The sequence below is a fragment of the Macrobrachium rosenbergii genome, chromosome 44, assembly GCF_040412425.1.
Source record: "Macrobrachium rosenbergii isolate ZJJX-2024 chromosome 44, ASM4041242v1, whole genome shotgun sequence".
NCBI lineage: Eukaryota > Metazoa > Arthropoda > Malacostraca > Decapoda > Palaemonidae > Macrobrachium > Macrobrachium rosenbergii.
Genome location: NC_089784.1, coordinates 1555504 through 1568003, shown reverse-complemented (window position 1 = coordinate 1568003; position 12500 = coordinate 1555504). Strand labels below are relative to the sequence as shown.

The window sequence follows — 12500 nt, the reverse complement described above, 5'->3', positions numbered from 1 at the left end:
TGCAGGTGAATAAACTTACAAGCCAGATTAAAGACTCCAACATCAATGCAGATAAACAGAAATAGAAGCCAAACGAACGTTTTTGCAAGGCGAATCACCTTGCGTCTGGATGGCACCAAACACTAACTAGAAGCTCTTGCGTGAATGCCGGTATTTTTGGTAGCATGTTCATGTAACTAGATGAAATGGGGGCTGGTAAAAGATTGTGTATCAAGTGTCGATACCGCTGTTGAGTGATTAAATGAAAATTAAGATAAATTAAAGCGATGTTGCCGAATGTAGGTACCAGCTTCAGCGCCATGTAGCTATGTGAAAAAATAACGCCAAAAAAATTGAAAGCTACATGAAAACGAATTATATAAACTCGATAAAGCTGAATTTTAAATTAAGATAGGAACTACATGTTTAAGTTAAAAAAAAAAAAGCTCCATAGGAATAACCTATTAGTAAATATGTCGATTATAAGAGGCCCAAAAGAAAATACTTGAGAAACGGTGAAAGGTAAATTAAGTCAAAACACAGTTGAACAAAAGCGCTGATTTCCATTGGCCTGCAAAACCAAACGTAAAAATTCCGAGCGTTGCAATGCCATATAAACACACCGCATAGCCAAAACCAAATTTTAGGGGAAAACATGGCATTAGGCCTATGTGAAATTCATGCATTCCACCGGTATTTATTCTGCTCTTTTATCTGTTTTTGCATGCGCCGAATTTTGGGACCTAATTCGCTTTCATTCTCGAAAAAAAAAAAAAAAAATTCAGTATCGCTTCATTTCATTTCAGTCTCGTCCTGTCAGTTTTTCAGGCTTCACTGTCACCGGCTGTCGCTAGCACCAGACTCATATGATATGTTGCACCTTTCGGTGCTGGTCGTGAGAGATTACGTCCCAACTGTGAACGGTATCCATCCAAACAGCGACCAGACACAGCAGTATTAGCAAACATTTTACTGAGACCGGAGTCTCTACACTTTTTTTTATTAATTTAATTATTCATTCATCTTTCTACTGATCATACATTGTCCAGACAGCCATGTAACTCCGTGACTCAACGGCTCCATGTATCCTGTGTAGAGACGACACTGTCCCATAAACTCTCCAGATAGTTTCCATTTCACTTCGAACCGTATCAGTTTATTTCGGCTTTAATGCCTGAGTGGGGTGAGACGGGTCAACAACAACAATGATCACAGGTGGGTAAAGGCATATGAGAATCTGCTGACGACAATAGAAAACTTACGTCAGAACCTGAAAGTCTGGCAGGGTGGGTAAAACCCAGCAACGTAATTGGGTCTTTGTGTGTGAGTTATAACGGGTTCTCTTGCTTCATTCAACTCCTCATTACTTTGCTGTCATTAGAATGATAAGTTTTCGTGGTTTTCGCCAAAGATAATTACACAGACAAGAGGATATGCAATCTCTTGTTAATTCTTAGTTGACAAATTGCAAAGTTTCAACATTGTCAAGAAATGTGTGAGCTTTTATAAGGACAAATTCACATGAAATCGTGGATTTTTTTTTTTTTTGTGTTTGCAGAGGAAGATAAAGGCCTGAATACGTGTACCATATGAATAACGACAGTGATAATACACGATAAAAGCAAGTATTTTTAAACAGAGCGTTGGTACACGACGCACTCTGGTACAAGCCCCCAGTATATTTTAGGTCCGTGGCTGAGTGATATAACACTTCGCTCACGTTCGTTAGGTCCACTAGTTCGCCCAGCTGCATCTAAATACCAGCGTCTGCTGGGGAGTGAGAAATCATGGGGCTAGCGACTATATCCACGGGACATTGCTAAGAAACTGGAATATTTTAAAATATATATCATCCAAAGGGGAAAAAAAAGGCATGTGTGTACATATAGATATGTGAGGGATTTGTGTTTGTGTGTGGATATATTGTATATGCATAGTCACACAGACACACACATATACTGTATATGTATATATATACACACACACACATGCACTGCTATGCAAAGTCGTGCACATGCACATGCATGTGGGTAGACAGGTGTAGACACACCTAAAAGTATACATGGCCACTTAAGTGAACTGGTGACAGAAGACATGTAATTAGAATGGGGGCTGAATAGTGATTGGGGGTTGAGATGGAAAGAAACCCACTTATAGTTCTTCTGGCTGATAACATGTTTGGGAAGATGTTCATTTACCTTTAACTTTTCTATTTTAGTATCATGTTTATTTACCATTTTTAACCTGTCTTATGGTAGATTTGCAGAAAACACTATTTTTGTAAACCAGATTTGACCTATACACATGAGGTGTAGGGTTTAGTATTCGTGAGAGAGAGAGAGAGAGAGAGAGAGAGAGAGAGAGAGAGAGAGAGAGAGAGAGAGAGAGAGAGAGAGAGAGACTGCCACTCGCTCACGTCTACCAACACTTTTGGGTAAGTCCGTTATTTTTGGTTACGGATATTATTGGTGGCAGCGGTGAAACGCTTTTTTATACAGCATTATGAATTCACGCAGAAGAGTGGGGTATGAATGGTGATAGCAGTTAGGATTTAGGCACATGGAAACATAGTAGAAATAGGATTTAGGCATAGCTGGGGAGTTTAGTGGGGTTGGTAACTTCTTGTTGCAGAGAGGGGTACTCCGGGTTGCAGTCTTTATCTCGATATATATATATTATATATCTATATATATGTGTATATATAATACATATACATATATATATATACACTATATATATACACATACACACACATACATATATATATATATATATATACACACACATACATATATATATTCCCCGGATGGCTAAAACCAGAGTGGAAGAATACTGAATGAGACCAATGCACCGAGCGTGAGATGAATCAAATCTTTAGAATAAAACGACGATTCCGGAGGAGACACAGAGATTAAAACAGATTGGAAAGAGTCGGAGAACCAAAAAAAAAAAAAAAAAAAATTGGAACGTAAATTGTGAATCCGAAAAAAGAAAACCGCATGGCTCCGAGAGGATAAAAATGATGGTATGTAAAACGTACAGATTGAACTCCCAGGCAAAAGAAATAAGGGCGAGTGCAGTTTTGGAAAAGAAAAAGGGACTGGAACATTTTTGTTTCTTGTTTTAAGAATATGTGAAAGTTATGCTTTGGAAGGTGAAAAGAAATCAGTCACAAAATGTAATTTGATTCTGAAACTCAAGTTTAAAATTTTAATTAAAGACGCATTCAAATGAGCTTTTTAATTTATGGCATGAAATGAGAATGCGACGAGTTTTTAAAACAGTTTTCTATATAAACAATTCAATTTAAGTATTCTAAAAATCTTGTTGTTCTCAAGATAGTTGTTTAGGAAAAGAGTAAAATTATTCTCCAGAGTAAATGAAAAAAGAGGCTTTTGAAAAATGAGGATTAATGATAGAACTTATATACATTTTTAGAAATAATCTATAGTAATTTTACCCTTCGTTAGCAGATATAGCACAGTCTTCACCCTCTTTCCAAAAAGAGAGTAGACAACGACCTTTCTAGGTCAAAAAAAAAAAAAAAAAGATAATGACGAGTGATAACGAACAGTTCCCGATAACAATAATAAAAGAGAATCTATTGTTGTGATCTCTGGCAATTACTCTCTGTTACGTAGGCGGCCATTGTTCTCGTTAGTTCGTTCATTATATCTCTCAGTTGCGTCTCTGATTCGAAGTTTTCATTTGTTTTCCACTTTCTATTCACCTTTTCCTATTTTGCATTTCTTGTTACTGGTCGTCGTTTATTGTTCTCGTTCTCTTTTTCTGAGCCCAGCAAGTCTGACCGTCAAACAACCTCGTTTGCGTGTGCTCAATGCGATTCGTTTTTAGCCATTATTTCCGGCTCACTAATAACACAAAACGTGGAAACACGAAAGCGGGGGTTTCCCGACAATATTTTTTTCAGCTGAACATGCTCTAATGGTGTTCTTTTATCAACTGTATAGATAGAGTAAAAACAAGTACTTCACAAATAGGGAACAATGCCCAGCAACTAGATAAAAGAAAGGCTTCAATTTACTATTTGCCACTACTGATGTTTTGTCGATTACTGAATATTTTTCAGTTATGTCCCACTGTCGTTTTTGAATAGGCCTCTTCCTTGTTTCATGGTTATTTCCTTTTAAAGATTGTCAGTAAGAGTAAAATAACTAGCCTATATTTATATTCATGTGTTTTACATAAAGCCAATATTTTTCCCACAAGTATTTTTATGGGATTTTATCATACAGCTGATATCCCCGTTACATAAAACCAATACTTTCTCCCAAGGATTTTCATGGTGGCAGAACCAATGTATAATCATTTGCATATATTATGCAACCAATGTTTTCGGACTCCTAATATATTAAGAAAGTAATGACAACGTTCAAAGTTTCATGTATTGCAATGATAAACTTTCACTTGCACTGTAAATCATTTTTCTACTGTAAGCTACATAATTATCAAAAACATTAAAGATAAGAATTTTATGCTTCTTTATTTTGTCCATCGTAACTCTGTGGCATAAACATCACGTTTTCACTGCTGCCTCCCAACGAGATAACAAATCGTGGCCGATTTTGTCATTTCATAAATATGATGCCATCCATTGTACAGACAATAATAACGAAGTATAATTAGTATTATATAATATCAACAAAAGTAAAGGTTAGTTATTACTCCATACTATAATTTAGTAAATGTATCTTCCTTTTAAGAAGATTACTAATGAGTAAGATGGGGTTTTAAATAATGTAAAATCATAAATTTTTTTCTGTTCACCACCAAATACTGCTACTTTGTAAATATAATGCCATCCTTTCTAGTGACAATAATAGGTAAAGTTTCAGAGTGGTATAAAAATGAATTTTTTGTCACAGAATTATTTCTCACAAACTACTCTTTATTTTATTTTTATGAAAATACGTTATAAAAAAAATAGATTTTTTTTTTATTAATTTACACTTCCAGTTAACAAACATAACGCTTTCCTTTATGCAAGGGTTATTAACAACAAACAGCAGTTTTTTTTAATCCATTTCAAAATGAAATGTATCACTTTTGAGTGTCGTTTCCTAAATATGACGTCATAAAAATCAGGCACTTTACAACTTACACTATAAAAAATAGATTTTTTATTAATTTATACTTCCAGTTAACGAACATAACGCTTTCCTTTATGCAAGGGTTAATTAACAAACAGCAGTTTTTTTTAATCCATTTCAAAATGAAATGTATCACTTTTGAGTGTCGTTTCCTAAATATGACGTCATAATAATCAGGCACTTTACAACTTCCATTATAAAAATCACAAATTTTTATTAATTTATACTTCCAGTTAACGAACATAACGTTTTTTCCTTTATAAGGGTTATTAACAAACAAATGGTTTTTAATCCATTTCAAAATGAAATGTATCACCTTTAGTGTCGTTTTTATGACGTCATAATAATCAGGCACTTTATTACTTACACTATAAAAATTTTTTTTTTTATAATTTATAGTGTCCAGTTAATGAACACAACGCTTTCTTTATGGAGGGTTAATTAACAAACTGAGCTAGTTTAGATCCATTTCAAAATGAAATGTATCACTTATAGTGTCGTTTCCTAAATATGACGTCATAAAAATATATATTTACAACTTCCGAACGGGATCACAAATCATGGCCGATGGTTGTTTCCCCCCCTCAGCGTCGTTTTAGCCCCGTAATAATAAATTCTGGCGGTCGAAACAAATGGTTCTTTCCTACACTGAGATGAAGCACCTTACCAGGTATTTGTGGCTACAGTTTGTCCTTAATTAAAGCTTTTCCATTTTTTTTTTTGTTTATCCATTAGTACCATCCAGTTTGAATGAGGTCGTCTTTAGTAGTTCAACTAATGCTACAGAACAATTATATATGTGATATATATATATATATATATATATATATATATATATATAATATATATATATATATATATATATATATATATATATATATATATATATATATATATATATATACATCCATATACTACAAAGACAGTATGGACGAACATACACAACTGCTTGGAACCTTGAATTCACCCCGGATAGGTGCCAAGGGGGAGGGGTGAAAAACTCATTTGTGCTAGTGACCTCGTACTATGTATACAAATATGATCATCCTTTTTTCATTTATTTCTAGTGCCTTCCTTAAAATTTAAACATTTTACAAATTTCTTTTGAAATTGTATGCTTAAGCTTGTTCATAAATGTATAAACTTTGTCCTATAATTTCAAAAGAAATTTGTAAATGTTACATGTATATACAGTATATGTATGTATATATGTATATGTATTAACTTTATCACTTACACAATTGTTCTGTGCATTAATACAATTACTTAGGACCTCATTGAAACTGGATTGTATCTAGCGGAGTTATAAAAAAATAACTGCTAGATACCATCCAGTTTCAATGAGGTCCTAAATATATATATATATATATATATATATATATATATATATATATATATATATATATATATATATATATATATATATATATATATATATATATATAAAATTCTCTAATGACCATCAGTTTCAAGATATGAAGCCCTACGAAAGATTGTCTAAAAGGATAAAAAAAAAAAAATACCCATCTGACTATTTGAAGAATGACTGTCGCATCTATTTCCCCTCTCAACGTCTGGAAAATCTGGAAAATGACTCAGTCGACCAAAGACTTTCCTCATTTTTCTGGGTGTCTGGAAAAGTGGAAAAAAACTTCTGCCTCCTCGGAACCACCACTTTACTGTTTTTTTTCCTCGAAAGCTTGAAAACGGGAAAATTTCCTTTTTTCCTTATTTTCCTAGGACGTTTTTTTTTTCTTTTCCTCATCCATCCCATCCTTAAAGGGCACGGAGCCCCGGGAACGTCTGGAATACACGGGTAAAAATTCACTTCAGTCGAAATCACTTTCCTTATTGTTATTTTCCATTATAGTCCCAATGTCTCCTAGGAAGGATATCAAGTTTCGATGAAAGGACATCTTGAAGAAAGCACAAACTTCCTTTAGGCATTCAAGAACTTTCTTCTTTCCCATTTTTCTGGATGCTAAAAAAAAAAGAAAAATAAAAAATCCCCCTTAGTCATTCTTGCCCTCCACATTATTTTCTTCCCAACGTGGTCTTCCCTGTTTTTTCCCCCCCAGGGTACGAAGCCTCCATGAGGGTCTGGACGTCTGGAAAATACGCCTGGAAAGCGGGAGAGAATTACCTCCAATCGGCCCAAGGGGGGTATATTATTTCTTTCCCTTCATTGACCACCAAACCAGAAGGAAAATCCAATAGCCTGCGAGGTGACGACTTACAGTAATAAGTTCTCATAACTCTCTTCCTTTTCCCTCCCCATACAGGGTTATTTTAGGGGTTCCTGGCACACGGTGAATGTACGAGTATGTTGTTATTGTGGTTATGATTTTTTGCTCTAGATTTATACTATTGTTGTAGCTGTGATTCTCATGCGCAGCGTGAGAATTTTGGCTACTGGTGACATCGGTGTGTCTCTCAACGTTTGCAAGAATAGTGTATCCCTTTTTTTGTTATTAGTTTTCATGAATGAAACCTTTTTCATATATGCAATTACTACTGTTACTATTACTACTACTGCTGTTACTGCTGGGGCTATAAGAAGGCTAAATCTTCCTTTAAACTTACTTCTATGCGCTAATTCCCAGTCTAACTAATGCTACCACTCCTACTAATAGTAATAACATTAAAAATACTGATTTTACCGCCATTAAGATTAGTACAAGTAAAACTAATACTACACCTATAGGTAATATTAGGACACTTACTACTACTGCTACTTAACACTTTGTGTAATTCCCAGACTAATATTACCACTACTACTAATAGTAATAACATTAAAAATACTGATTTTACCACCACCATGATTAATACAATTAAAACTAATACTACACCAACAGGTAACATTAGGACACTTTACTACTACTACTACTACTACTACTACTACTACTACTACTACTACTACTCCAGGCTGAAATTACCTTTCCGTAGCTTCCTTTGCCGAGCACCTTGACGAAGGAGAAGTCATCGATGCTGTACTTTTTGAACTTGGGTCGGGTCTGGAGAGGCGGTCTTATCTCGGGAAGACCGAAGTAGTCGTTGTCCGTGTCGGTCTCGCTCTCGTCCTCCGTGGTCTCGCTCTCGGACGCCGAGACCGAGGAACTCTTGGTCGGTGACGCTAGCGTTCGGCTGGTGCCGTCGGCGCTGCCTGCAGAAGGGGACAGAGAGTTAGAAAGAAAAAAAAAAAAAGAAAGATTAAGAAACCGCCAGAATGACGATTGAATACTGGATGGATGGTTGCCTATAGGATTTTATATATATATATATATATATATATATATATATATATATATATATATATATATATATATATATATATATATATATATATATATATATATATATATATATATATATATATAGGTAGGTATGTATAAGTGGAACAAAAAATTGTTCTGTTGGGGTGTAATAGCAGAGAGAAAAATTAACCAACAAAAAAATCTCATAACAAGAGATACAAATAGAGAGAAGTTGTATGAAGTGAAAGGCATCTCTTGGTCCTCAAAGTGAGTATTTCAACGATTTCTTACATAAGAAAGGCTGCACAGAGTTGCAGCTACTTAACCAGTGACTTGCAAAGGGTAATGAAAGTTTGAGAAGTCTGTTAAAACTACCATATAACTGTGGTGTTCTTGCAAACACTTCCTTTCCAGTATTTCTGTCACACTATTTCTCCAGACCCTTTTTAGGTTTTCCTTTCATCATCCCTCCTAACATTTCTTAATTTTAGATTTTTTCAACAGCCTCTCACCACCTAAATTTTCACATGAATAAACCACCTCAACTGACGCTTCACCATTTTTTGGCGCTGCCGGAAGAATGATTAACCTACAACAATAAATCCCCTGTAACATCAATTTTTGATCAGAATTTACGTCGATTTTGATCATAATTTATGACAGTTATTAATATAAGTGCTAAACATATACCTCACTGCTTGATTGTATTGCTAAATTAAATATTTTTGGCTTCGTTACAGAACATATTTCATAGCTATGAAGTAATGAACCCAAACCAGCAGGTCCAAAGATTTTTTTTTAGTTGTCTTCCTCATTCGCTCATGCGTAGTAGCTGCTAGCTCAGCACCACATGCAAGATGTATGATAACAGTATATCCTTTTTCTTTATTAGTTCAAATGCGAATTTTCTCATTAATTCGATCGTTTCTTCTTCGCTTTTACCTTCGAAATTCGTTATAGTGACTGCTTCGTAGTGTCACGATAGTGTATATCGTTATAAATTTCCAAACTCTTTTTAGGGGTTTATTGTGGTCAAATATATTTTCTTATATGATTCATTGACCCATATTCGCCGGCATTTGCATATTTATATATATGTTTATATAATAATGACTGAATAAATAGCCATCAAAGAATGGTTGTTTACGCTGAATCATGAAGCAGCAGAAGTCAATCAAACGAAGTCTCGATTGACACATCGAATGCAGATGACAATAGAGTAACAGCTTTCCGTTTCCATCTAATTAAGGTAACTTAAATCTATTTAAAATTGTTTTTATAAATGTAAAAAGTGATTGTAATTAACTGGATAAGGATGTTTATGGGAAATGATCTTTACACTGTGAAGGAAAGCATATACTGTTTTATATACGTTAGACATTACAAATGGCTGAACGGATTTAAAATTTAGGTGAGTGTGGAAGTCAATGATGTGGAAATGTGGCAACACTGGGGTCCGTCTGTTGTTGCACAAGGAATGTAGCTCCCCCCCTCCTCCTCTATCTTCCCCTCATCCTCCCCACCCCTTCTTTTTCCCCTCCCTCCCCCTTTCCATTCCTCCTTCCCTCCTCTCTCCTTCCCTCTTCCCTCCCCATACCCTATACTGTCATTCAGAGTTTTCCCAGGCAGCGACAGGTTGGTCAGCTAGTATATAATATAATATATATATATATATTTATATATATATATATATATATATATATATATATATATATATATATATATATATATATATATATATATATATATATATATATATGTATATATGTATATATATATAGACATACATACATACATATACTTCAATAGATAGGCAGGTAGATATTTTTTCTCAAAATAAAGACAGCATTTTCAACTCAAGAGAGAAATCCGTCGGATGTGTGAGGAGAAAGAAGGAAATATTTTGAATTTGTTCACCAATAGGAAGGTCGATAGATATTGGATATCGGCGTCATACCGTCGAGGAAAAAGTGGTCGGGAGATTTTCGCAAATTCTCGATAGATTAAGGGGTCAGAGGGAGTGGAGGGGTGTGGGGAATTGATGGGGGAAAGAGAGGAACCCCGAGGAGAAATGCTTCAGTAATCCCTCGAAACATTTCAGATCATTTAAGGCGAAGCCAATAACAGACTAGGAGACTAAGTGAAAGAAACAAACAAGAAGATTTTCCTGATCTCCGAACTTTGAATTCTTGAGTTTTGAAGGAGGAGAGGTGAGGGATTAGGCGAGGGAAAGGATTCAATTATTCTTCGAAACATTTCAGTCCCTATGAAGGGGAACCCGTTGTACACCAGGAGGTTAAACAATGAACGAATAAGATGATTTCGATATTCTATGGACGTTTGTATTTTCTAATTTACGAAAATGGAAACGAAGAGAAAGAAATATCACGATAAAGGACCCCGAATTTTGAAGATCCTGTGACGTGTACGTGTTGTAACCGAAGTTAAAATGGAAAATAAAGAAAATTTCCCGCATCAGCATGTTAGAATTCTTAGGTCGTACCCAAAGGGAGGGAAGTTAAGGATAGGGGAAATGATTCAATAAACGTTTTAGTTAGTGCAGGACAGATCAAACATTAAGATCTTTGCAATATAAATTTTGAAAGTACGGATGTAAGATGAGGTCTAGTAATCGCCAGCCAATATGGCCCTATCAATCAATGGAGTTAAATCCCCTATCAATCAATGGAGTTAAATCCTGACTTATTTTTTTTTTCATGAGAATCGCCTACACGTAAAACATTACACCTTTTTATAATCTCCATAACATTCCAGTGGTGCATAGTGAATGATATATTACCATTATTTTCTTGCACATATACACACAAATCAAGCTAAAACCAAATAAGTAGGTAATCATGTTTTTGTATTTATTGCAAAACACGATGCAACTGACACGTCGTCGTAGCTGTTATTAAAGTCAGAGTGTTTAGGTGTAAAATATTCGAAAGTTTTTTAACGAAAAGGAAACATGACTTTGTACTGAAAATGATTCCAATGGAAAGGGAATGAAAATACACAGAAAACACAGCAGCCGAATGGAAAAATAAACATTCGTTAAAGTTCGCCCCCTTTTTTATAACAGAGCGAATGGTTTCGGATGAATACGGACAAACCGGATATTGCTCAGTTTCAAGTTATGTAAACCTTTTTCCCCAGATCTGAAACAAAAAACTTCCATGCATAAATTCCCAAAGTTTTTGTCACTAACTAATGCCATGCCAAGTCTGGTTTTGTTTCCATTTCTCCCTTGAAATGAGATTTGAGAACAAAAAGAAAAATGGATATTTTAAAGTCACAGGAAATAAGATTTAGATATCCAGATCAGTGGGTAGGGAAAGAATTCCTGCTAACGAAAAGGCTACAAATAAGATATCCGAGACTGCAATTATACGAAGAGACCAATTTCGCTCAAGGCCTCGGCGAAAATATCCATCTCTCTCTCTCTCTCTCTTTTAACCATACACGCACACTCGCACACATTCTTCTTGGTGGGTGCTTTCAGCTTTTGTTCCTTCTACTCCTTAACCTTCGTCTCTCTCCCTCTTCATTCCCATCTCTCTTTCTCCTTTCGTCAATAATGCATTCCTTTTGGCTTCAACCACCTCTCTCTCTCTCTCTCTCTCCCCAAATCCACCTCTCTCTCTCTCAAATCTAACTTCAACCCGAGTTTCTTCTCTCGCTTTCTCTTTTTCTTCGTCTCACCTTTCTCAACTACTGTTTTTGCCTTCCCCCACCATCCCTCTCTCTCTCTCTCTCTCTCTCTCTCTCTCTCTCTCTCTCTCTCTCTCTCTCTCTCTCTCCTCGAAAACCCTCAACAGCCCTAACTCTCAACTCAGGTCTCGTTCTCTTCAGGGATAATTTTATTACTTTCTGCAATCCGCATGAATTTCTGCCAATTTATTCTAGATATTCTCCACGTGTCAGATGGATTTACTGGGACAACGGGGGCCCAAGACAACACGTGGATAAACTCTCGAGGAGGCGGCGGTTTTGGACGCGAATCATGTTTCTTCTCGAATACAGTGTTTTTTAAGTTAATTTTTTTAACACTAGTAATAGAGAACTTGTGTCATTCTCTTATTCTTACCAGGGAACCTCAAGTGAATATTAATTCAAACTATCCTTTTTTAGCAGTCAAAAAGCAATTTGATTT

The 12500-nt window shown here is 35.4% G+C and overlaps 1 protein-coding gene across 1 annotated transcript in view; it reads right to left on the bottom strand.

Moving 5' to 3' along the window:
• The window catches only part of LOC136829256 (uncharacterized), a 96143-nt gene that overhangs the window by 24825 nt on the left and 58818 nt on the right, over positions 1-12500 (bottom strand). Inside the window, 1 exon segment of the mRNA XM_067087600.1 lies at positions 8027-8253. Coding sequence (XP_066943701.1) covers positions 8027-8253 — 227 coding nt within the window.